We start from the raw sequence: 27478 nt of genomic DNA, 5'->3' as shown, positions 1-27478 counted from the left end.
TTTGGTAAGTAAAGTTTTTCACTTTAGCTACAAGAGAAGCTTTAGCTACTAAACAGTATAAATAGATCAGTTGTGAATGGGCCTCAGAATGGCAACTGGAGTTCAGTGTAAGCAAGCAAAAAGAAATTTATGTTGATGCACAAGAATATCTAAATTTCACACATATATTAGTGTGAGCTGAGATAACAGTGAGTGTTTAGGCAAGGTATCCTGAAATTAGAGTGAAGGCAACTATGAAAATATCAACACAGCGTACAGCTGTTATAAAAATGAATGTATAGGAGGAGACAGAATAGGAGGCAGAGTTAAGCACACCATCAGTTTAGAGTCATTAGGTTGCCTCAGATGGTCCAAGTACAACCCCGCTTGAATGCCACTGACCCTTATCTGGCTCCAATTTGGAACTGAACTTTTGTTGATTAGATTCTTGTATATAGCCTTGAGCAGTAAATCCTTTTTGAACTGCAACTTAATGAACAGTCCTGGTCCTTTGCGCCAGAGAGAATTCTATGCACAAGGCTATTAGGAAGGGAATTAAAGCAGCCAGTTTGGGAAAATCACTTCCCCAAGCCAAAATTATTACAAGACTAGAACATCTCCCTTAGTCATTCCATGAGGGAAAATTGTAGGGTGTTCATCTGTATCTTAGAGTAAAGTTGAATGAAGAGATGCAAAATTTGGAACGTGTGAGCAGAGATATTTTTTTCTCCCATGTTTACAGTATCAGATATTGAGGCCATCTCTGAAAATAAATGAGCCAAGGTCCAGAATCACTAGCAAGAGAACTGACTTACATGATACAAGATTATCTCAGGGACTGCCTTCTGCTGCACGAATCCCAGCGACCAGTTAGGTCCCACAGAGTGGATCTTCTCCAGGTCCCGTCAACAAAAGACTCGCTTGGCGGGACCCAGGGGAAGAGCCTTCTCTGTGGCGGCCCCGGCCCTCTGGTACCAACTCCCCCCAGAGATTAGAATTGCCCCCACCCTCCTTGCCTTTCGTAAGCTGCTTAAAACCCACCTCTGCTCTCAGGCATGGGGGAATTGAGACCCTCTTCCCCCTAGGTCTTTACAATTCTATGCATGGTATGTATGTTTGGGTTTTTTTATATTAATGGGCTTTTAATTATTTCTAACATCAGACTACTATTGTACACTGCTTTATTGTTGCTGTTAGCCGCCCCGAGTCTCCGGAGAGGGGCAGCATACAAATCCAATAAATGAATGAACGAACAAACAAACAAACAAACAAACAAACAAACAAACAAACAAACAAACAAACTGGAGTTTGGTGACACGAGGTGGTGGTGAGGACCATCTCTTTAGGATAGGGTCTTCTGCTTGAACAGGGGGTTGACTAGAAGACCTCCAAGATCTAAGACTAAATAAACGAAAGATTACTGTAGGTTTAGAGTTCTTTTTTCTTAATAGCTATTCAGTATCTCTTCAAACACTGGCAAAATGCCCAAAATGCCAGATATAGGGAAACAAAGGTGATGGGGAAATACTTGTGGTCTTCCTAAATGCATTTGGTTTACTATTGTATGACAGAATGCTGGATTGGATGGGCTGATACTGTATCTGGCAGGCTTCTATTAGCTACTGTAGCAATAGATTTATATACTGCCTCATAGTGCTTTATTTATAAAGTCAACATATTGCCCCCAACAAGGTGGGTCTTCATTTTACTAACCTTGGAAGGATGGAAAGCCAAATCAACCTTGAGCTGACCGGGCTCGAACTCCAGGCTGTGGGCAGAGTTAGTCTGCAGTACAGTGTTCCCTCGATTTTCGTGGGTTCGAACTTCACGAAAAGTCTATACCACGGTTTTTCAAAAATATTAATTAAAAAATACTTTGCGGTTTTCCCCCCTATACCACGGTTTTTCCTGCCCGATGACGTCATATGTCATCACCAAACTTTCGTCCACCTTTAATCAATATTTTTTAATAAACTTTAATAAATAAACATGGTGAGTAATAATCTAAATGGTTGCTAAGGGAATCGGAAATTGTAATTTAGGGGTTTAAAGTGTTAAGGGAAGGCTTGTGATACTGTTAATAGCCAAAAATAGTGTATTTACTTCCGCATCTCTACTTCACGGAAATTTGACTTTTGCAGGTGGTCTCGGAACGCATCCCCTGCGAAAATTGAGGGAACACTGTACTGCATTCTAATCCTCTCTTCCTGCTCTGGAAGCAATTTGAATTCTGGCTTCTGTTCTTGAGTTCTGATTTTGTTTGCCTGAATATTATTCTCACTAACAATCCTTTTAAATACCACCATAGTACGAGAGTCTGCCTTCTGAAAAATTTATGGGGATACTAGATGATACTGAAAACGTCGAAGTGAGTTGCTTACAACCGAAAGAGTTTTCGATTGATCTTTCAATTTACTTTCCCTTAACCAGTGCCACTTATGCTCCCAAACATACATAGTTCATTGATTTCCCTTTACAGTTCTTAGATGCCTCTAAGTCCCCCTCTCTCAATTTTCATCATCTCTCTCTACACCTTTTATCATATGTCATTGCTCTTTATCCTTGTGAACATTTATTCTGAAGCTATTGTTTTCTGATTGTCATGGACATCATTAATATGAAGCAGACAGGTTTATGTTTTGTCTTTGTGCTAGATTTATACCTCTCGATTCAAGGTGTAAATAGCAACTTGTTCAATTGGTTATTGTTTCATCTTTCCCCATATTTAGGGTTAGCTTTGCATTCTGAGCAAACAGCAATAGCAAAAGGAGAAGTTTCAGAGCAGCTGGGGGGGGGTATCCCTGGTTAACTCTTCTTATACAGTTGCTGTAGTCCAGCTGTGGGAGGGTTTGGTTATCTTTCTAGATTTCAAAAGAATACTGGAATCATCCTGTCATTTTTGCTTTACTTGCTTGTCTACTTAAAATTGATTTCTCCTTCAAGTTGACATAGCTCACATTTAGATCTGTGTTAGGTGGAGAGATCTTGTTTCCTATGATTTGTTCTTACAAAGTTCCAGAATGACATGAAATGTATGGATAATTGGATTATTTCCATACACGTACTGATAAAAGATGGCAAGACACACTTTTCCCAGCCTGATTCCTGGATATACAGTGGTACCTCATCTTACGAATGCCTCTTCTAACGAACTTTTCAAGATACGAACCCGGTGTTTAAGATTTTTTTGCCTCTTCTTCCGAACTATTTTCACCTTACGAACCCAAGCTGCTGCTGCTGGGATGAAAGGGTTTCTTTTTTCCCCCTTTTTTGAAGAAAGAAAAGGGAGGGGCGGCTTGGAGGGGGAAAGACTTTGCGTTAACAAAAGTAGAACAGCGTGCTTGCTGAAAGGGTGGCTTTTGAAGAAAGAAAAGGGAGGGGTGGCTTGGAGGAGGAAAGACTTTGCAGAGAACAGCAAAGGGTGTCTTTTGAAGAAAGAAAAGGGAGGGGCGGCTTGGAGGGGGAAAGACTTTGCAGAGAACAGCCACAGGCACTGAAAGAGTGTCTTTTGAAGAAAGAAAAGGGAGGGGCGCCCCCCTTGCCTTTCTTCCTTCCCACTCACCCTTTAGCCTAGCCTTACTTCTTCCACCTGCCCCCTTTAGCTGCTCCTCCCTGCCCTCTGTTCGCCTCCCTTCTAAAGTTTGGGATTTTCCTGAAGGATTTGCACTCATTATTTGCTTTTACATTGATTCCTATGGGAAACATTGTTTCGTCTTAAGAACTTTTCACCTTACGAACCTCCTCCTGGAGCCAATTATGTTCGTATCATGAGGTACCACTGTAGTTTAGGTGCTTCAAAGATACAGTGATGTCTGAATCAAATTTCTCTTGGCTTTTTGTGTAGTTTGGATTCTCTAGCCAAAAAAGAGTAGATTTAAAACAGATATTTTAAAGAAAACCAAGTAATCATATTCCTATGAAACCAGAATTATGGTCCTAAATCAGTACAGTCATAATAAGATATCACCTGAGAAGAGCCAATTTTTCAACATTTTAATGGAAGTCATTAAGTGAATACCATATTTGTTTAGTGAATTTATTTCCCACGTGGGTCTTTTGGACAGAAATTGGAAGTAATTTGTATTTCTGAGAGGTGGGGGGAGATGTCACAAAGTAAGTCATGTGGCTGTGGAGTTCTGCAAACATCCGTAAAGTTGAGTTGATTGCCAAGCACCTAAAATGCAATTGCATGGCCATCTATGCTTGTGTGACCAATGTAATTTTGAAAACAGGTCATACATAGCTCTGGGAACGTCCACCATTATTTTGAATGGTTGTTAAGTGACCAGTCATATGTTGAGCTCTACTTGTATATCAGTAACAAGTGAAATAAAAATGTATGTTGTATATTGGAGTGAGTTTAGACATTGACCTTGAATTCAGAGCAAAGAGAAATATGTTGTCTGTTCCTTAATCTGGTCTACTTTATGTTCTGCCGGGCTCTCTGGTAGAAGCCTCCTGAAAATTCACGGGTACAAATTTCAGTCACACACACGTTTGAAAATTCAAAACAATGTCCTTTATCACAAAATTCAAAAGAAACAAAGCACCCTTTTTGTATTGCAAAGAGCACTCTTCCCCAAAACAACCTTGTAGGCTGTACAAGTCCCTTAATCAGTCCTTAAGTACTTAGCTAATAGCTGTGAAGAAACTTCACAGCCCTCCTTCTTCCCACGAAGTGAAACAAACACACACTTTACTTTGCTTTGGTGTCAAAGGCGTGAAAAATCCACAAACAAAGTTCAGAAACAGTGACACGCGATCCTGAAGAACTGCGATCAGATAATCTTCCACAACAGCCAAACTAGCATGCTGCTATTTATATCAGCAGCTCTAATTGCTGGAGCCCCACCCAAACACAGGTGGCCTCTCTTATCTCCTGTAGTATTTCCTCAATTGGTCTCTTCGATGCATAAGTCTGCGCCTGTGTGGGTCTAACACTTCATCATCCAAATGGACCGAAGATTATGGTGATTGGCTTCCTGGGCTGTGTGCCAAGCCCCCCTCTTTCAAGTAACCCCCACCTTCTTCTTCATCCGAGGAAACTGCACTCCCTGACTCTGCCGGCAACAAAACAGGCTTAGGACATGTTGACGTTTCCCCTGCCTGCACCTCCACATTCCCTGGGGCAGGAGCTGGGCCAGAGCCAACCACAACACCTTATGAGACTGACATTTTTACTATGTGTAACCATTTATCGCAATTTCCATTTAAAAAAAAATCCTGAACATTTCTGAAAATCTTACATTTCTAATGCTTGTGCCTCCAAAGTGATGTGGGGAAAAATGTTTTAGACTTTACACAAGGACAGAATCTCCTACTTGATCATTATTAAAGCTGCCTGACTTTTTTCAGAATCCTGCATGAGCTTGGGGGGAAAAAGGTGCTGGTTCACTCTTAAAGTGAAGGACTCTTAAAGCAAAGGCATCTTTGGAGGGGTTTGGCCAAAGCCTCATAAGAATTTGTCTTTAATGCAAGGGAGGGGGATAGTTGATTTTAACAAGGTCCAAATGATTTTCAGAATATGTACAACCCTATTTAGTATTCTAGAGCTGCATGTTTCAGTTATAGTCATTTCCATGAAATATTTTTAGAGAGTGAAAAATGAAATACATGAAAATACACCGGGGGGGGGGGGTGTCAATAAAAACACACAGAAGTGCAGAGTGAACTCTTCTAATGAGTATAGGAAATACAGATGACTAAAACATTTTCTGCTTTATAGGATGACTTGAATGACAGTTGGAAGGCCCGTAAATTTTCTAGCCATAAATTGCACAATCCTTTTCATTAAAAAAAAAGATAACCAGATAACATTCCTCAGAGTCCTCGGAGAGGGGCGGCATATAAATCCAACAAACCAACAAACAAACATGATTTCTCATCAGGAATCTACGTTTCAAAAGAAATGAAAGCCTAGGTGGAGCTCTGGAGTAACGTATCAATATCTTTGAAAGAGATGCTTGAAAGTTTGCTTGCTTTTTTTGAGAGAGAAAAAAATACTACTAGAATATATTTACAACAGCAATAAGATGTTCTATAATTTTGCTTTTATCGCTTTGTTCTTAAGTTGTAATGCACGTTTTTCAGCACATAAAGGCGTATAAATATAACATTATTGTCTATATTGCCACCAAAACAATTTGTTTTTTTTTCCTTCTCCTTAAGAATCCAATAATTCTGATGCTCGGCAAACCATGAGTTGCAAAGTTGGAGTAAGCCATATAAAGTGTTTTGTTCATTTCTGGTTTGGCAAGTTTTACAAAATGACCATTATTGGAGTTATAAATATAGTTAGTGAAATTATGATTTCATTCAGTTAATTGGTTCCCTTTCCCTATTAGAATTATTGGTTCCATAATGAATGGATATTAGTTTGTTATCATAATAACAAATATAATTCCCTCAGAAGCACTGTATGCAAATCAGTTTCAAACTATAATCACATACTCTGATTTAATGGGCAAGATATATTTCAATGAACCAATAATGAATACTATTTGATGAGTCTTAATGCTAAAAGAGTAGGTAATGATTGGTTTGCAGATAACATTAAGCCAGTTTTTATTACCACAAGTCCCAAGCTACTTTTGCATATGAGCAAAATAATCATGTAATACCAAGCCAATAGTTACCCATTCCCCAGTAGAGGGAGGTACCTATAAGAGAGGAAGCCAATAAAAATTCAATATTCCATTGAACCACTAGGGGCTGCTTTAGGAGTGGAGCTGTTGCTAAATGTTGATTGGCTAATGCAATCATGGGAGTTATATTTTAAGGAGCTGTTAGAGGATGGTTGCCTCAGAACTGTTTAAGATTTGTTACTGTTACAATAAAGGTTAGTTGAGTTACAGTCTTTCGGTTCGCCTCAGTTACTGCCCCCATCAAAGATGTCTAAAAAGAACATGACATTTTCTAGAGTAACTTGTAATTAGCCATAGTTAGGCAAGATTCATAATTCACCCACCTTTTAAAAAAATGTAGTTCATTGCAAAAAATAATTGTGGTTTATTTTTTTTTGGGGGGGGGGGTATAATTTTTTATTTTTTTCCCCTCCAAACCTTACAAAAATACAAATTCACATACCTTCAGATTTCAATACAATACAATGTGGTATCAATTACCAAATTCTTAGTTAAAATTTTTCATTATATATCTACAGTGATACCTCGTCTTACGAACCCCACATCACACGAACTTTTTGAGATACAAACCCGGGGTTTGAGACTTCTTAGCCTCGTTTTAAAAACTCTTTCTGTCTTACGAACCCGAGCCCGGGTGCGTGGGCTCTTTTACTGGGCGTGCGCTGGCTTACTGCCACAGGGATTCCCCTGCCTTGTGACTGTCACCCCCGGGATTTCCCATTTACTTCCCGCCCCACTAGGATTTCCCACCTTCGGACGTGCATAAGAAGACAAGCCAGCTGGTTGGGGAGGGGGGGCTGAGAGAGAGGGAAGCCACCGCCGAGGAAGCCCTTAGAGGGATGTCCAACTGGGGGAGGGAGTCACACCTCTCAGCAGCCCAAGCCCAGGAGGGCGGCTCCCTGCTTCTCTGACCCTCCCCTGAGAAACCCCAGCTCTCAGAACGAAATAAACCTCAGAAGGAAAGACGAGACACCTGGGGGGAGGCTGAAAAAGAGGGAAGCCACCGCCGAGGAAGCCCTTTTGGGGGATGTCCAGCTGGGGGAAGGAGTCCTCCTGGGCTTGGGGTTGCCGAGGGGTGACTCCCTTCCCCAGCTGGACATCCCCCCAAGGGCTTCATCTGCGGTGGCTTCCCTCTCTTTCAGCTGCCCCTCCCCCCGCACCCAGCTGCCTCGTCTTTCCTTCAGAGAGCCAGCAGCCGAGAACGGAGCACTGGTCCCGGCTTCGGGGTTTCTGAGGGGTGGGTTCACCCACGAGGCTCCCTCTGGGCAGCCTGCGCTGTCTCCCCCACCCTCCACCCACCCCTGAACAAGGATCCGAATACCAGCAGTAATGAGGCAAAACAATGGTCTAGAACAGTGGTCCCCAACGTTTCTTCCACCAGGGACCAGTTTCAGCAAGACAATTTTTCTATGGCCCTGTGGGGGCGGAAAGGGGCATGGTTGGGGACGGGATTAAGCATGGGGGTGCTGGTCCTCCCCGCCCTTCTTTCCCGCCATCGTCCTGTGGCCGGCAGAACCTGCCTCCCAAGCCCTCTTGCCCAGCGGGAGCTAAGCGCTGGAGAGAGGGGGTCAGGCTGGCCCTCCTGCCTCCCCCCAGCCAAAAACGCAAAAGCGCCCCACGGCAGAAGCCAAAAGAGGCTTGAGCCTCTCGGTCCTTCCCGCCCCTCTGTCCCATCCATCGTCCTGTGGCCGGCAGAACCTGCCTCCCGAGGCCTCTTGCCCGGCGGGAGGCGAAGCGCTGGAGGGAGGGGGTGGCGGCATGAGGGCCGGCAGCTGCTAACTCCACGGACCGGTGCAACATGCCCCGCGGCCCGGTACTGGTCCACGGCCCGGTGGTTGGGGACCCCTGGTCTAGAAGACACTTAGGATCTTGGGGTGAGGAGTTGGTGGCTGATTAAGCACCACGGGTTCTCCTGGCAGCAACAGGCTCTTTTACTTGAGGATGTGCTTTCTGATTTGCCCCCTTTCCTAGGGAGGACTATTGTCATCAGTACATAGAACATTGCCAGTTGCAATTTCCAGGTTTGTTCCCAAGCCATTTTCTCTTCCCACTCTCACATTTTCCTGAAGGTAACAAACTAAGACTCTGGATTTCTGCTTACCAAATCTTGTCCAATAATTTATTCTTTTAAAAATAAATGTAAAGGTTGATTTCCAAAATTAACATAAGAAGCTTTTCTTTAAATGACTTTGGAGATATAGACTGAAATTGTTGATATTTAAATGATCCTAAGTAGGCCCAGTCTGGGTAATTTTTCTTCATCAAAATCAACATGGGATCAGGCATATAGATGTGTTCTGATAAATGAGGTCCACACATACTGATAAACTGGTAATGTAATGTTTAAAGTGTTGGGGATACCCGTATTTAACTGTTTCTGGGTGACATTGGACCAGTCAGTAAACTTCCTTTATAATACAAGACAGGGGGTTTTTTTTGGGGGGGGGGGGGATGTAAGAGGAAGGGCATCTATGTATACACTACTTTGAACACCTGAATAAAATAAATCTTTTAAAAAATAGGTTTTATTGATTGATTGATTGATTGTATTTATATGTTGCCCAACTCCTGAAGGATTCTGGATGGCTAACAGACAAAAAACATTAAAAACATCTTAAAACAAGCATTGTTGTTGTGAGCCGCCCCGAGTCTACGGAGAGGGGCGGCATACAAATCTAATAAATAAATAAAATAAATAAATAAATTGTACCATCCTGAATATTATAGACATCACAACGTAAAAAAAAAATTAAAACCCCTTCATATCATTTCATAGTTGGAGCTCGCCAATTGCAACCACGAGATCAGTGGCCCCAGGCCTGACGAAAAAGCCAGATCCCTACTGCTTTTTGGGAGGCCAACAGGGTAGGGGCAGTCTGGATCTCCGGAGGTAACTGGTTGCAGAGAGCTGGGGCAGCCACAGAGAATGCCCTCCCCTGTAGGCCCGCCAGTCGGCACTCTTTAGTTAAAGGGACCCAGAGGAGACCAACTCTGTGGGATCTCACCGGTCGAATGGGAGCTATGTGGCAGAAGGAAGTCTCGAAGATAACCTGGTCCTGAGCCTTTAAAGGTTATAACCAATACCTTGAATTTTGCCCGGAGACCAATAGGGAGCCTGTACAACTCACAGAGTATTGAAGTAATGTGGGTGTACCTGAGTGCACCCAGAACAGCTCGCGCAGCTGCATTCTGGACCAATTGTAGCCTCCAAACACTCTTCAAGGATAGCCCCATGTAGAGAGCACCACAATAATCTGAGTGTTAGTATGTCTCAGTGCAGCTTTGTGTGAAACCTTTGACATACAATCAGCAGAGTTGTTGCAGTGGTGTAGATAATGTGGGCTAGCCAGTTAAAGACTCAGACTTAGTATTAACAATATTATTATTTACAAATATTTCATTTCATTTCATTTCATTTATTGGATTTATATGCCGCCCCTCTCCGAAAACTCGGGGCGGCTAACAACAATCATGAACAATGTACAGTAAAAAAATCCAATACTAAAAAACTAACTTAAGACCCCTAATGTATAAAACCAACATACGTACAAACATACCATACATACAGTTGTATCAGCCTAGGGGGAGAAGAAGTCTTAATTCCCCCATGCCTGGCGGCAGAGGTGGGTTTTGAGTAGCTTACGAAAGGCAAGGAGAGTAGGGGCAATTCTAATCTCTGGGGGGAGTTGGTTCCAGAGGGCTGGGGCCGCCACAGAGAAGGCTCTTCTCCTGGGTCCTGCCAAGTGGCATTGTTTCGTTGACGGGACCCGGAGAAGACCCACTCTGTGGGACCTAACTGGCCGCTGGGATTCGTGCGGCAGAAGGCGGTTCCTGAGATAATCTGGTCCGGTGCCATGAAGGGCTTTATAGGTCATAACCAACACTTTGAATTGTGACCGGAAACTGATCGGCAACCAATGCAGACTGCGGAGTGTTGGTGTGACATGGGCATATTTGGGAAAGCCCATGATTGCTCTCGCAGCTGCATTCTGCACGATCTGAAGTTTCCGAACACTTTTCAAAGGTAGCCCCATGTAGAGAGCGTTACAGTAGTCGAGCCTCGAGGTGATGAGGGCATGAGTGACTGTGAGCAGTGACTCCCGGTCCAAATAGGGTCGCAACTGATGCACCAGGCGAACCTGGGCGAACGCCCCCCCTCGCCACAGCTGAAAGATGTTTCTCTAATGTGAGCTGTGGATCGAGGAGGACGCCCAAGTTGCGAACCCTCTCTGAGGGGGTCAATGTTTCTCCCCCCAGGGTAATGGACGGACAGATGGAATTGTCCTTGGGAGGCAAGACCCACAGCCACTCCGTCTTGTCTGGATTGAGTTTGAGTTTGTTGACACCCATCCAGGCCCCAACAGCCTCCAGGCACCGGCACATCACTTCCGCTGCTTCGTTGACTGGACATGGGGTGGAGATGTAAAGCTGGGTATCATCGGCGTATTGATGATACCTCACCCCATGCCCTTGGATGATCTCGCCCAGCGGTTTCATGTAGATGTTAAATAGCAGGGGGGAGAGGACCGACCCCTGAGGCACCCCACAAGGGAGAAACCTAGAGGTCGACCTCTGACCCCCCACTAACACCGACTGCGACCGACCGGAGAGGTAGGAGGAGAACCACTGGAGAACAGTGCCTCCCACTCCCAACCCCTCCAGCCGGCGCAGAAGGATACCATGGTCGATGGTATCGAAAGCCGCTGAGAGGTCAAGAAGCACCAGGACAGAGGACAAGCCCCTGTCCCGGGCCCGCCAGAGATCATCCATCAACGCGACCAAAGCAGTTTCCGTGCTGTAACCGGGCCTGAAACCCGACTGCTGGGAACCTAGATAATCGGCTTCTTCCAAGGACCGCTGGAGCTGGAGTGCCACCACCTTCTCGACAACCTTCCCCATGAAGGGAAGGTTGGAGACTGGACGATAGTTGTTGAGTACGGCTGGGTCCAGGGAGGGCTTCTTGAGGAGGGGGCGCACGAGCGCTTCTTTATAGAGTGTTGGAAAAACTCCCCTCCCCAAGGAAGCGTTGGTAATCTCCTGGGCCCAGCTCCGTGTCACCTCTCGACTGGCCGAAACCAACCAAGAGGGACACGGATCCAGTGAACAGGTGGCAGAACTCACAGCTCCAATGGCCTTGTCCACTTCATCAGGTGTCACCAAGTCAACAATATTAACAATAGATTACAAACCGCACACAGGAAAGAATAATACGACTCACAAGCAAAGATATCTCAAAGTTACTCCCCCCCAAAGGGAACAGTGTCATATGGCTAACCAGTAAAAGTTCTTAAAGATACAGTTGGCAGGCCAAAGCCTCTAACTCCATGTGATGGCTTTCGCTGACAACAGTCTTTACTTACAAAGACCAACATTGTTAGTTTACTGTATGGTAACCCCAAAGTAGGATATGTACCATGTACTAACAGTGAGCTGACAAGGGCATGATTGACTGTGAGGAGAGCCTCTTGATCCAGGTAGAGTTGCAGTTGGTGCACTCGACAAATCTGTGCAAAGGTCCCCCTAGCTACAAGCTATGAAGTGTTGATCTAATTTAGAGCTCTGAGTCTAGAAGGATACTCAAATTGCGAACCCGTTCTGCGGGGGAACATTTCTTCCCCACAAGAACCAACAGTTGGGATATCAGGAATGTTGTCGCAATAGTATTATTGTGATTCCTTGTTTACATAGAGTATTATCACTTAAGAAACAGGAGTTAAAAGATACAAATTTAAAGTAGGCTTGTAGTTATTATATTTCAACCCACGATGTTGTTATCCATCATTTAAAAACATTTTAGAGGCTCAACCTAATGCTTGGAATGTTGTGAGATTAATGCAGCATTTCTGCCAGTTTTAGTTTAGCATCCACTACATTCATCAAAACAACGTGCAAATTATAATAATTAGTGCAAGCAAACAGGTCAATTAAGTACGTCTTGGCTCACAACATGTTTTCCATTTGACCTTCTTTCTGAGAAAGATCACGGTAGAAATCCATACATAATCCTGTTTGTGCCTGTCTTTCTTCATGATGCATATGGTGCATTCTTTCGGACATCTGTCATTTTATAAAATAACCTGTCTTGCTGTTTTGTAGAAACTGGAGCTGGATCGTTTTATGCTTTATGCTCATGGACCTGATTTATGCAGAGAATCAGATCTGCGGCATGCAATGGCCAACTGCTTTGAAGCCTTGATAGGTAAGAAAACTATGCTGTGGCTTTTATGTATTTTAAGTTTACTCTTTGTCGGCCTTCACCGTATTGCCATGGTTCGGCTTAAGTTTGACTCAGCCTTCTATTCTTCTAAGGTTGGTAAAATGGGAATCCAGATTGTTGGAGGCAAAATATTGACTCTGTAAACTGCTTAGAGAAGGCTGTAAAGCACTGTGAAGCGGTATATAAATCTAAGTGCTGTCGCTATAATAAACATGTGCATTTAGAGTATTTCATATACATTACAAAGAAATGAGAAACTTGCGGCCAGGATTATTTTTTGCAATCTCCGGCATCCCAAAGGTACTTTTTCAAGAGGCAACTGGACTTTCTTTTTCTTTGCTTCTCATCCAAGAAGCTTCTTCAGTTCTGACTGGATGATGGGGAATGGGAGGATTTATATTCCTTGCAGACAATTGGTCACTTGAATTATTTTAGAAAGTTGTTGAGTCCTTGGAGGTTTAGTTGTGTCCTTACAGGCACCTGAGTAGTGAAATGAGCCTATTGGAAATCTACAATTGCTCTGTTGTAGACAGGAGATAGATCACGGGTGTCAAATTCACAGTGTCAAGTTGCTGTCATGTGATGTTTCATGACATTTTTCCCCTTCAAGGAACTGGGACGGGCATGGCCTACGTGTCACGGCACAGTTTGACACCTCTGAGATAGATGATGTGGTATCCCTCCCCCTTTGTTGCGAGAGGCTGTTCAATGTAGACATAGATGACCTCTTTGATCCACCTTTCAAACCAGTGATCCTCTCTCTCTGGCATCATTGCCTATACCAGGAGTAGGCAAAGTTGGGTCGTCTATGTCAGTGTTTCCCAACCTTGGCAACTTGAAGATATTTGGACTTCAACTCCCAGAATTCCCCAGCCAGCATTCGCTGGATGGGGAATTCTGGGAGTTGAAGTCCAAATATCTTCAAGTTGCCAAGGTTGGGAAACACTGGTCTATGTCATGTGGAATTCCTGAGCTTGCATGATAGGCTCAGGAATTCTGGGAATTGAAGTCCACATGTCATAGAAGAGCCAACTTTGCCTACCTCTGGTCTATACCATCACATTTTGACCATGCAGTTGCCAAAAATCATCAATTCAGTTTATTATATTTTGATGCAGAAATATATATATCTTACAAAGGAAATCCTAAACTTAATTTTTGAGAAGAAAATAAGCATGTGGGGATGGGGGATTTTTTAACAGAAATGCTATAAAATAATTAAAACTCTAATCTCGGTCCGCATATAAATTTAGTTATATTTGCTTATCCTAACTACAGTGGAACCTCGACATACGAGCAGCTCTACTTACGAGCTACTCGAGATAAGAGCTGGGAGGGGAGCGACATTTTTGTTCGCCTCCCGAGCTCACATTTGGGATACGAGCGCCAAGGAGCTGTCTCCTGAAGCCGAACACTAACTTCCGCTTTCGGCTTCAGGAGACAGCTCCTTGGCGCTCGTATCCCGCGTGTTTTAAAAGGTTGCAGCCGGCCTGGGGGGCTCGGGGGGGTGCTGGCAAGCCCCCCAGGCCGGCTGCAACCTTTTAAAACACGCGCGCCGCTTCGCAGCTCTCTGCTGAATCCGGAACGCTAACTTCCGCGTTCGGATTCAGCAGACAGCTGCGAAGCAGCGCGCGTGTTTTAAAACGTGGCAGCCGGCCTGGGGGGCTCGGGGGGAAGCCCCCAAGCCCCCCAGGCCGGCTGTGATGTTTTAAAACACGCGCGCTGCTTCGCAGCTCTCTGCTGAATCCGGAACGCTAACTTCCGCGTTCGGATTCAGCAGACAGCTGCGAAGCAGCGCGCGTGTTTTAAAATGTGGCAGCCGGCCTGGGGGGCTCGGGGGGAAGCCCCCGAGCCCCCCAGGCCGGCTGTGACGTTTTAAAACACGCGCGCTGCTTCGCAGCTCTCTGCTGAATCCGGAACGCTAACTTCCGCGTTCGGATTCAGCAGACAGCTGCGAAGCAGCGCGCGTGTTTTAAAACGTGGCAGCCGGCCTGGGGGGCTCGGGGGGACGCCCCCGAGCCCCCCAGGCCGGCTGTGACGTTTTAAAACACGCGCGCTGCTTCGCAGCTCTCTGCTGAATCCGGAACGCTAACTTCCGCGTTCGGCGGCAGCGGTTTTTTTTGTTGTTGCACGGATTAATTGACTTTACATTGTTTCCTATGGGAAACAATGTTTCGTCATACGAGCGTTCCGACTTACGAGCCTCCTTCCGGAACCAATTAGTCTCGTAAGTCGGGGTTCTACTGTATGTTCAACCCGCTTCTAATAAATATTAAGACTTGCTATTGAAATTGCAAGTTGAAACCTTAAAAATGAACTAAAGAGGTCATTTTAGTTCTCTTTTAGAAGCTGGACGTGGGGAGTATTGTGCAAATTTGTATAAAAACAAGGCACTTATTTAAATGCTTACTGTATTGATGTTAAGCCAATTGTTTCTTGCTTGGACTAGACATAATGAGGACACTTTTACATCAGCCAGAAATGAAATTTCGAAGTTATATGCTAGAGAAGCACTCAACCCTGAACTCTTTCTCAACTTTATAAATAATAGTTGATGAAAGTCAAACTCCTGTTTCTGAGGTTAGCCAGAATGTAGATTACCTTGTTTGTGACTTTATCCAGCAAGGTAGAATTAGATCAGACTTTTGTTGTATAACAATGATGAATTAGATTAGACTTTTGCTGTATGAGCAGGTGTTAAATATGAGATGATGACAGCATTTATGTTGAACTGAATCGTTTTTAAAATAAATTGTCCTGGTGGTACTAAGGCTACCATCCTGTGTGCACTTACTAGGGTGGGCGTCTCATGTTTAAGATTTATTATTATGTGTAATAATATAATTTCTAAAGTGCTTTCAAAACAAATGCTATGCAGCAGGCGAAAATCAGCAAGCCTTGTCTGCCAGTTTATAATCTCGCGAACAAGGAAAAATAGCAAGGAAAGGCAACATAATAGAAAGGGAATGGAAGAAAATTAGCTAATGGCTAAAGGGCCAGAGAGTACAAATGCATCTTGAGAAGCAATTTAAAAATAAAAACTGATTCAGGTATTCCAACATCAAGAGACATGTCATCCCAAAAGTGAGGTATAATAGAGAAAATGGAGCAAATGATACATTTTGAGTTTCAGAAGGACAAGGACTAAAATATCTCAGAAAAAAAAAAAACAAGAAATGTGCATCTACAGGCCATTACCCACTTACCTGAGAGAAACAGTGGAATTTCTGGATAGGTATACTTGGAGTGCCCTGTAAATATGGGTTTGATTGTGAGTGGTTCTCCAGTTTTGATGGCCTTTTGGGATGGGGTTGATAACTAGTGATGTCTGGCATATAGGGGTTGGAGCATCCTTATGATGTACGAGAAGAAGACAGCTATCAGAAGAATGCAGAGCATGAGCACATATTCATACCTTTGTGCAAACATACATATATGTCTGTATGTATATGTATATGTTGTGGTTAGCTCTGGCCCAGCTCCTGCTGAAGGACTGTGGATGTGGGGGAGACATCCACATGCTGCAGGCCTGTTTTGCCCCCGGTGGAATCTGATGATGATGAAGGCTCCTCTGACCAAGAAGACATGAGTGACAGGGAGGAGGAGAGTGTGGTAGACAGCTCAGAAGGAGATAAATCATCTAGCTCCTCCTTGGATTCAGAACAAGAGTTAATGATACAGCCACGCATGCGGAGAGCGATGCATAGGCAACAACAACTGAGAGATTATTATCAAAGAAAATGAGGCCACCTGTGGTTGGGTGGGGCTGTGGTAATTAGTGAGGCTGCTATAAATAGCAGCCTGTGGGTTTGGCCATTGTGGAGGATTATCTGATCGTTGTGTTTCGTGACTGCTTTACTGACTTTGACCTTTTGTGTGCTGATTTTTCCCCGCTTTGAAACTAAACCAGAGCAAAGTGTGTTTTACTTTGTGAAAGAAGAAGGACTGTGAATTGCCTCACAGCTGCAAGCTAAGTATCACAGAACTGATAAGGGACTTGTACAAATTACCAGTTTGTTTGGAGACAAGTGCTCTTTGCTATACCAAAAGAGGGCTTAATTTGTGAATTTTCATTATAAAGAACATTTTTTTGAATTTTCAAATGTGTGTGTGTCTGAAATTTGTACCTGTGAATTTTTGGGAGAAGATTACCAGAGAGCCCAACAGAACATGTATATATTCTATGTATACATATGCACGTGATTTAGTGCTGGCGCAGTGGTTGAAATGTAGCATTGCAGGCTAACTCTGTCTACAGCCAGGAGTTTGACACTGACCGGCTCAACTTTTCATCCTTCTGAGGATGGTAAAAGAGGACCCAGAATGTTGGGGACAATATTATGGCATGTATGAACTACTCAGTGTGTTGTAAAACACTATGGAGTAGTATATAAGTGCTATTGCTACACACACGCTCACACATAAAGAAGCTTTTCTTGCTGACATAGTTGTTTTCTTCAACGTAGCAAAAAAAGAAAAAGACTGCACTCCTAATCTCCATGAAGTGGCGGAATGGCTTAGGCATGCCTCCATGAATTGGAGGAATGCCTAAGAATGATTAAATTGGCATTTCTGGTTGATCACATTTGCCATTGCAACATACCAAGTGTTCAACATAAAGCATGTATGCTGTTCAACTGCCCAAATTTCCCAGCCAGCATGCCAATTCTGGGAGTTAAAGTCCATACCCTACATTTTAAAGTTGCCAAAGTTGAGAACCACTTAAATGGGAATACAGGGTTGTTCCAAAAGTAATGCAATTATTTTTTTAAAAGTAATTTATTGAATAGATTTGCACAAACACTTAAAATTCTTCAAAGTACTGTCCTTGGGCCTCTACACATTTTTTCCAACTTCTCTGCCATGACCAGTACCCACCCTAGAAGGCATTTTCGGGGACCTCTTGCAGGGTCTTCGTCATGGCTGATTGGATCTCTTCTATGGACGAAAAATGGGTTCCTTTCAGGGCTGCCTTCATCCGAGGGAACAAAAAGAGGTCTGCTGGGGTGATGTCAGGATTATGGGGGGGGGGGGGGTAGGGCAGCATTGGCACCCGGTATTTGGCCAGGAACTTGTGGACTCGTAGCGCGTTGTGGCAAGGCATGTTGTCGTGATGAAGTTGCCATGTAGCATCATCCTGATGACCCTTTTCCGGAGTCTTTCCAGCATATCCACGTAGTAGGCAGCGTTAACTGTTTGTCCTTGAGGAACAAACTCCTTATGGACCACTCCTTTACTGTCAAAAAAGACAATAAACATTGTTTTCACTTTTGATTTGCTCATTCTTGCCTTTTTGGGCTTGGGGGACTGGTCGGTGTGCCACTCAGAGATTTGGCGTTTTGTTTCTGGGTCGTATTCAGAAACCCAGGTTTCATCACCAGTGATGACGTTGTCCAAATAATCAGGTTCAATTTCCATACGTTGCACTTGAAACAAATTTTTGCTCAGTTGTTCTTTTGGTCGTCTGACAACACCTTGGGCACGAGCTTGGTGCACACTTTACTCATTGCTAAATCTTCAGTAACAATGCGAAACACAACAGTAGACAACAAGTTCAGTTCATTGGCAACCATCTTGATACGCAATCGACAGTCTGTCGAACACGAGCCGCATTGTTGTTGGTTTTGCTGATTGACAGCCATCCATAGCATTGTTTGTTGTGAACCTCTTCCTGACCCTCCTTAAAGGCCTTTAACCACCTTGAAACTTGTGAGTAGGACAGAGCAGAGTTCCCATAAGCCTCACAAATCATTTTGTTAGTCTCTTCAAGAGATTTTTTTCAGTTTAGCACAAATCTTAATCATATAACGTTGCTCAATCGTCGATTCCATTTTTTCGTGACACGGTCGTCTCGCAGAGGTTTACAATAACTGACGTCCTGCTGGTTCCACAGCTTGGAGAGCACCAAGACCAGTTTCCTGGCAAAGCTTAGCATCCCCCCCCCCCGCCTACTCCAAGTGCTACGGACCCACTCCAACCAATTGGAGTGGCACGGGAAATTCAATTGCATTACTTTTGGAACGCACCCCTGTATTACACCTTTTCCCCCTTTTTTGTAGATCTCTTATTGATCTCAGCATTTCAATGTCCCTCAGTATTTTTTTCATTGCTATTGTATATATTTCATCTGATTCTAATACTCTGTAAATTTGATCAATTGAGTATTTGTATTCCCATTCTCTGATTCTAAGTTTGGAATAATATGATATTTTGCTTGCTTCTAATTTATCTCTTCCCTCCCCCCCTTTTATTTTGCATTCTTGGTGCTGTATGACAAGTGTAGCCAACCTGAAATGCAGATATAACCAATATAAACTCAGAAGAGATTTTAGGCATCCCTCCAGTTCAAAAGTATGGTTACATAGAGATTAGAAGTGCAGTCTTTTTCTGGCTGGGAAATTCTGAGAAGTTCATATATCTTAAATTTCCCAAAGTTAAGAAACAGTGGCCTGTCTTTATCTTCCTTCAGTAACCAGCCTGGGGAACACTGCTATCATAGAATAGAATAACATTTTTCTGCTTTATCTAGTAGTAGGTTATAGTCTACTTTATCAAATGCCTTACTGAAGTCCAAGTAAATTACACTGCTCAAAAAAATAAAGGGAACACTTAAACAACATAATATAACTCCATGTAAATCAAACTTCTTAGAAATCAAACTATCCATTTAGGAAGCAACACTGATTGACAAATCAATTTCACATGCTGTTGTGCACATTCAACTTTGTGCAGAACGAAGTATTCAATGAGAATATTTCATTCATTTAGATCTAGGATGTGTTCTTTGAGTGTTCCCTTTATTTATTTTTTTGAGCAGTATGTATTGACAGCATTCCTCTCATCCACTAATTTTGTCAAAGATGAGAGACATGGGACAGAACAATGAAGAAGAGTTGAAGGCCGCTATTGAAGCATCCTGGTCTTCCATAAAATCTTAGGAGTTCCACAGGCTGATAGCTTCCATGCCATGCTGCATTAAGGCAGTAATTGTTTTGAAAGGGTCCCAAACCAAGTATTGAGTACATATGCATGCTTATACTTTCCAGAGGTCTGATATTGTTCAATGTACAATTCTTGTTTTATTGTTCACATGCAATATTCTACTTTTCTGAGATGGTGGATTTGGGATTTTTATGAGCTGTACCCCATAATCATCACAATTATGACAAATCACGGCTTGAACTATCTTGCCTTGCATGTAATGAGTCTCTCTCATATATTACATTTCACCTTTTAAGTTGCATTACTAAAATTTGCACAATATTCTAATTTTTTGAGTTTCACCTGTATGTATGGGTAAAGAAGCTATTGTAGTCTCACTAATTAGCTAATTACATTGTTAGAGGGAAAGAGAGAGAACCAAGATACTCACAGGAATTAGAATATATAACAGGAGAATCCATGTTTCAGTAAGAAGAAAACCAGAAAAATAAGATAGCAAGATTATTAAGTGCAGCGGCTTTATGACCTGCTGAAGAACAGTCTAATAAAACGCAAGAAAATGAAAGATGCAGCATAATGAACAGAAATTAGCTTAATGCAGAAGCATTGTTAGGAAATAAGATCTTAATGATTACCAGCAAGTAAAAGAACAAAACATGTGAAGTGACTGTAGGAGTATAGAATAACAAACCACTCCCCCTATAATTAAAATTCAGTCATCATAGAAAGAAAGAGGTGGGCACAAATGGGACTTAGTCCAGCTAACAATTCATTCTCAGATCTGGCTACAGCCACCTAAATTCCTTACCTGAAGCATTATGGCAGATTTTGGATAATGAGATTTAGAAAGTTGCAGCATATAAGGGTCTCCTCTACATAAGCATTCTTTTGGCTGCCATAATTTAAAGAATTATTAATAGTTGTGTTGGCCCAGTAGCATTGGAATTATTTCATGCAAATAGGCAAGGCAGAATGTCTTGGTGTGTTGAGGGGAGTTTGCAATGTTCTCATTCCGGAATATGGGTGGATATATTGAGAGGGATTATAGGCCTTTTGAAATATATAGCTTAGGTGGTCAGCAGCCAAAAATAAGTACCTATTTATTTGATGGTCCAATTTCTGGCCCACTTTTCTGGTCAATTGAGCAGTTTGTTGCCAATTTCTGTGACATTTGTTCGGGAGCTTTAATGGCTCTAATGGCTGTGATGAACTGATTCAGTAGCCATGTTTTGTGTCCCCTACTCTACAGGCTCCTAGGGTTGAAAATAAAATAGATCTCTTAAACAGCAGAAGAAATTGAGTTTGATCGTTTTATATGCATCTACCTCCACTTATTTCTCCTTTTGATTGACCGATGCTCTGTGACAACAGGGAATTGATCTCAGCAGGAAAATCAAGTTGTGTCTGACTATGACCAGGTTACATTGCAACAGATCTACCTTTTCAGTTATGGGTATATATACAAAGCAGCCGACAGTAAAGAACATTTTTTGCTTATTTTTTCCTGGAAAAATCCACCCCTTAGTTTCCTCAGATGAAGAAGAAGGTGGGAGTGACTCGGCAGAGGAGGGCTTGGCACACAGCTAAGGCAGTCAATCTTCCTTATATTCTATTGCTTCAGATGATGACATTTTGGACCCACGCAAGCGCAGAATTATGCATAGAAGAGACCAAGTAAGAACATATTACAGGAAATAAGGGAGGCCACCTGTGTTTGGGTGGGGCTCCAGTAATTACGGCTGCTGCTATAAATAGCAGCATGTGGGTTTGACCATTGTGGAAGAATATCTGTTCGCAGTTTCGTCAGGAATCTTGTGTTTCTGGACTTTGTTGCTTTTTCACGCCTTTGAAACCAAAGCAGAGCAGAGAGAGTGTGTGTGTGTGTGTGTGTGTGTGTGTGTGTGTGTCTCCCTTAGTTGGAAGAAGAAGGGGTGTGAAGTTTCTCCACAGCTGCTGGCTAAGTACTTAATGACTGCTTAAGGGAAATTGTACAGACTACTCGGTTGTTTTGGGAAGAGTGCTCTTTGCAATACAAAAAGAGTGCTTAGTTTATTTTGACTTTTGTGATAAAGAACATTGTTTTGAATTTTCAAACGTGTGTGTGTCTGAAATTTGTACCCTTGAATTTTTGGGAGGCTCCTATCAGAGAGTCCGGCAGAACAAACTAGTATAGATTATTGAAATTATTATTAATACAAGCCAAAGCATAGTGTAACATGACAGCATAGTCATATAACAATAAACTGAACTTGCTAGAATCCCAGAATTACAATCACAGTGTTCCAGCCAAAATTAATTCCCAGTTAACAAAAGACTTTATTTTAGCATTATCATTTTGGGGCTGAGGAAAGAGGCATTTTGTTGTATTAAGCAATTGGAAGTCTGAAACCTTCGCTGCTCAACTGTGAGTCACATGGAGATCTGACAGTACATCCAGATCTATCTTTTATTTTCCCCTTCTCTGCTCTCAGTTCAGCGTGATTTCTCCTCTAAGGGGTTGGGGTACAAGCAGTGAGATTATTATTGGATATCTTGTCTCTTTTTCTTGCATTTTAGCTTGCCAGAAAAAAAATATATTCTTTTTCCCCCCTCATCTTTTTCTTTTTTTCAAACAACATAACAGCCATAAGGGTTCTGCCTCAGGCTACATTGTGTTTCATCAGATCAAAATAAGGGGGGAAAGCCATCCATCTTAACTCGGCTTTCCTCTTCACACTGCTTTGCTGTTTCATGTCGAAAAGGAGAAGGAATATTAGAATGACAGACATGTATAACCAAGGAGATATATCTCCAGTATGATTCAAATGCTTCAGTTTTTCATAGGAAGTGGGGGGATTGGTTTTTCTGTAATAGTGCTATTAATTGGTATAATAAATCAGGTTTTGGATATAGTAGAGGTGTGGCGATGGGGTCAATGGGTGGGGATAGAATGAATATATACTGCTCAAAAAAATAAAGGGAACACTCAAATAACACATCCTAGATCTGAATGAATGAAATATTCTCATTGAATATTTCATTTGCACAGCTATTCCATTTGCACAACAGCATGTGAAATTGATTGTCAATCAGTGTTGCTTCCTAAGTGGACAGTTTGATTTCAGAGAAGTTTGATTTACTTGGAGTTATATTCTGTTGTTTAAGTGTTCCCTTTATGTTTTTGAGCAGCGTTTGTGTGTGTCTGTGTGTGTGTGTGTGTGTGTGTCTGTTTGTATTCATAGATTTTCATAGATTTTAATCTATATAGAGAGATTGTTGTGAGTTTGGTTTTTTTCCCGTGTAATATTTTGAATTTCTTTGCGACATTTTGGTGAAATCACATTCGCCATCATCAGGCTGAAGTTATTGGCTTCGTGCTCCTCTTCAGCCTGATGATGGCGAATGTGATTTCACCGAAACGTCGCAAAGACACTCAAAATATTACACGGGGGAAAAAACTGAACTTAGAACAGTCTGCATACATAGACCCGTGAAAATCTATGAAAACACACACACACACACACACACACACACACACTGCTCAAAAAAATAAAGGGAACACTTAAAAAGCAGAATATAGACATAGATAGATGGATGGATGGATGGATGGATAGATAGATAGATAGATAGATAGATAAATGGATAGATAAATGGATAGATAAATGGATAGATAGAAGGATGGATGGGTAGATGGATGGATGGATGGGTAGATGGATGGATGGATGGGTAGATAGATAGATGGGTGGGTGGGCGGGCGGGCGGGCGGGCGGGCGGGCGGGCAGATAGATAGATAGATAGATAGATAGATAGATAGATAGATAGATAGATAGATAGATAGATAGATGATATTAGGTAGGTAGGTAGATGATAGAGAGAGAGAGATGATAATTAACGGGTAGCTAGGTAGGCAGGCAAGCAGACATTTGTCCCCTCTTTCTCTTATCTAAAAGGAACAGCTGAGCTCAAAGATTTTGAGAAAGGTTGAATTATGTTTGGGTTTCCTGAAAATGCATTAGCAGCAGGATTTGCTCTTTTAACTTTTGCTTTTCTGAACTGGGGTGGCCTTATTTTTCACAAGAGTGCAGCCAGTCAGATCTAAATAATGAGATGGGGCCCGTTCAGGCGCAATGGCCTAACCATAACTAAGGAAGCTGCCTCCTTCTTTATTATCTACCACATAAAACGACAACTGTCAACAGAGAACAAGCTATTCTGTCCAGGGAGGCTATTCACATCATTGAAGATTCCTCACATGAAAAGAATTCTATCCTCTATAGATAGAAGAGGGTCTCCACCAGTGATGGTTGAGTTGTACATTCAGTGTGTGAAATAAGGGGTGAGACTAGTGCACTTACCCCCTTTTGTATATAGGTCAATGGTCTCATTTTGTAATCAGACATATGCCATTCTAATATGCAGACCATGAATGAGGATTTGCCTCCCAAGGCTGGTGACCAGTGTGTCTTACATCTCCGAGAATTCTCAACCAGTTGTTCTTTGTCTTATTAAAATAAGTACTGTAGAGTTAGCCAAAGGAAAAAATAGGTGAAATTCAACTAAAGAATAACATGCTGAGCATGGGGAAATATAAATGCAAAATGTCTCTCAAATCAATCAGAATAGAGCTGGAAGGGAGGCCTTCTAGTCCAGTGTTTCCCAACCGTGGCAACTTGAAGATATCTGGACTTCAACTCCCAGAATTCCCCAGCCAGCATTTGCTGGCTGAGGAATTCCGGGAGTTGAAGTCCAAATATCTTCAAGCTGCCAAGGTTGGGAAACACTGTTCTAGTCCAACTCCCCTGCTCAACCTTATACCATTTCAGACAGTTGGCAAGCTGTTTAATTGTCCTTAATGTTAGCAAGTTTCTCATTAATATTAGCTTGCTTCTCCTCTTGATTAGTTTCCATCCATTGTTTCTTTTCTTCCCTTCTGGTGCTTTGGAAAATAAATTGACCACCTCTTTATGGCAGCCCGTCAAATACTGGAATTCTGTTTTCATATTATTCCTAATCCTTCTCTAGTACCCAATTCCTGCAATCATTCTTCAGATGTTTTTGTCTCTTGGCCCTTAATCAATTAATTGCTCTTTTTTGCACTTTTTCCAAGGTCTCAACATCTTTCCTTGTAATGTAGTGATCAATATTGGATGCAGTATTCCACATGTGGTCTTATTAAGGATTTATAAAGCCCTACTACTACATATGATTTTGATTCTATGCCTCTATTTATACAAACATAAATTGTATTAGCTTTTTTGGCTGCTGCTGCACACTGCTGGCTCATGTTTAAGTGATTGTCCATGATTTATTTAGTCCCTTGTTCCTTCAAAATCATATTAAGGTACTTTTGCTGGCAACAATGAACAATTCTAAACAAAATTTATATAGGATTTTAATAAAAAATTAAACGACTGAAATATAAGTAGGGAAATCTGTTCGGCAGGAACTTGTTTATTTTTGAAGCTCTAGTTTAAGCTAGTTGCTTTACAGGGAAATTAAAAAGGAAAAATCTTTTTCGCTGCAAATAATTACAATACATTTGCATATGAATTGAACAAGACATCAACTGTTCATGGATGTTTGCTCTATTTTTGCCACTTAAATGTAGCAAAAATCACTGGATACAGATTTCATACATAGGTGAGGGTTGGCTGTCATCCTCTTTCCCTTTCTAGCTATTATGAGTGAGATGAATGTGAAACAGTCCCTTATCTCCTAAATTTACAGGTAAGTGAAACTGAAACACACGTGTTGGCAGCCTCAAGTTTACAACTTGCTTCTTTAAGTGGGTCTAAATGCAGGCTTTTTCTTTGGCACATTCTCACACAGGGGCAGTTTACCTGGAGGGTAGTCTTGAAGAAGCCAAACAATTGTTTGGACGCCTGCTCTTTAATGACAAGGTATGACTTCATTTCTGTCTTGATTATAGCTCGCACAGTGTTCTCTGCTTTTCTGTAGTGCTTTAAATCAAGTGCATCAGAGGAAAATTGAAAAGAATCCTACCTCCCAGAATATAATGTCTTGATCCAGCAAAATAAAGTAAAAAAAATATTGTAATTATGCACATGCCTGGTTTCCTGCTGTAAAAGCAAGGGGCCAGAAAAAGACTTACTCGGTAGCAAGTTTGTATTATCTTGCTCAGAAGGAGTATGCAATGTTCACAAAGTGTGACAATTTACATCCAGAGAATCTTTCACATGTCTGACATAATTTATTTGGGGATTGAAGGGGGAAAAACTGATTGACAGCACTGAAGAGATACATAAGTAAAAAGAGAACAAATGAGGAGAAGAAAAAAGTTTAAATGAGACTAATGTCAGATAGCAATAAGCTACGGAGGCTGATTCGGGCTCCTCTGTAACCCTGGATGGTTTTGAGCACTTATTTCTTAGTCCAACCTATCTCATGAAGGTGATTGCACAACCCCTTGAATTCCTGCTGGAAATATTTAGGAGAAGAAAACATCATAGGTTTCTGGCTCTGAGAAAATCAGAAATGATAAGCCATTGTAAGCTTACACGCTTAAATAAGTTTGCTTCAGAAGATCGTATCAAAAGTTATACTTTCAATCATCAGCATGTAAATCTCCTGATGTGTACTGGCATCTTGGTGATTGTGGAAATGCAGCTGAGGCTGAGATGTAGGGGACTTAAAGTGGATCAAAGAAGGGTTGAATGCTTTCCCTTAGCCCCTTGACTTCTCTCGTGCAAACTGCAGGCCAAGTAGAGGTAGTCCTTGACTTACGATCACCATGGAGCCCAGAATTTATGTCACCAAGTGAGACATTTGTTAAATGAGTTCGGCCCCGTTTTACCATTTTTCATGCTGCATTTGTTGAATGAATCACTATTAAGTTATTAACACGGTGGCTAAATGAAACTTAACTCTTACATCTTTCACTATTTTCATTTCCTATATTTACTGCTTAATGAAAAAGATAAGTCGTTAAACTCAAGGTCTGCTATTGATGCAGACAACTCCCTCCCTACCCCACTTCCTCCTTCTTATTCAATCCCTACCCCTCTAAATACTTTTTAAAAATTACAACCCCTTACTAACCTAAATATATTATATACCCGACAAAATTACAGTAAGATTAATTATATTTAAATGTTCCCTAAATACACCCATGTCACACCAACACTACGCAGTCTGCATTGGTTGCCGATCAGTTTCCGGTCACAATTCAAAGTGTTGGTTATGACCTATAAAGCCCTTCATGGCACCGGACCAGAATATCTCCGGGACCGCCTTCTGCCGCACAAATCCCAGCGACCAGTTAGGTCCCACAGAGTTGGCCTTCTCCGGGTCCCGTCAACTAAACAATGTCGTTTGGTGGGACCCAAGGGAAGAGCCTTCTCTGTGGCGGCCCCGACCCTTTGGAACCAACTCCCCCCAGATATCAGAGTTGCCCCCACCCTCCTTGCCTTTCGTAAGCTCCTTAAAACCCACCTCTGTCATCAGGCATGGGGGAATTGAGACTTTCCCTCCCCCTAGGCTTATAAAATTTATGCATGGTATGTTAGTATGTATGATTGGTTTCTAAATTGGGGTTTTAAATCAACTTAAATATTAGATTTGTTTACATTGTACTATTATTGCTGTGAGCTGCCCCGAGTCAGCGGAGAGGGGCGGCATACAAATCTGATTAATAAAATAAATAAATAATAAATAAATAAATGTTTCGAATAGATTTATCAAGCAACACAAGGTATAG

At 42.2% G+C, this 27478-nt stretch overlaps 1 protein-coding gene across 5 annotated transcripts in view; it reads left to right on the top strand.

Annotated features, from left to right (window-relative positions):
• The window catches only part of DROSHA (drosha ribonuclease III), a 133493-nt gene that overhangs the window by 76764 nt on the left and 29251 nt on the right, over positions 1–27478 (top strand). For all 5 annotated transcript variants that reach the window (XR_011558676.1, XM_070747122.1, XM_070747120.1 and 2 more), the window contains exons 22-23: positions 12720–12822; positions 25591–25661. Coding sequence is in view for 4 of the 5 variants with exons in the window: in XM_070747122.1 (XP_070603223.1) it covers positions 12720–12822; positions 25591–25661 (174 nt within the window). In the remaining variant the exon portion in view is untranslated. The remainder of the gene's footprint in view (positions 1–12719; positions 12823–25590; positions 25662–27478) is intronic.

Source organism: Erythrolamprus reginae, chromosome 3 (genome assembly GCF_031021105.1).
Source record: "Erythrolamprus reginae isolate rEryReg1 chromosome 3, rEryReg1.hap1, whole genome shotgun sequence".
Lineage (NCBI taxonomy): Eukaryota > Metazoa > Chordata > Lepidosauria > Squamata > Dipsadidae > Erythrolamprus > Erythrolamprus reginae.
Note: the sequence above shows the minus strand (reverse complement) of the source record. Positions and strands in the feature narration are given on the sequence as shown.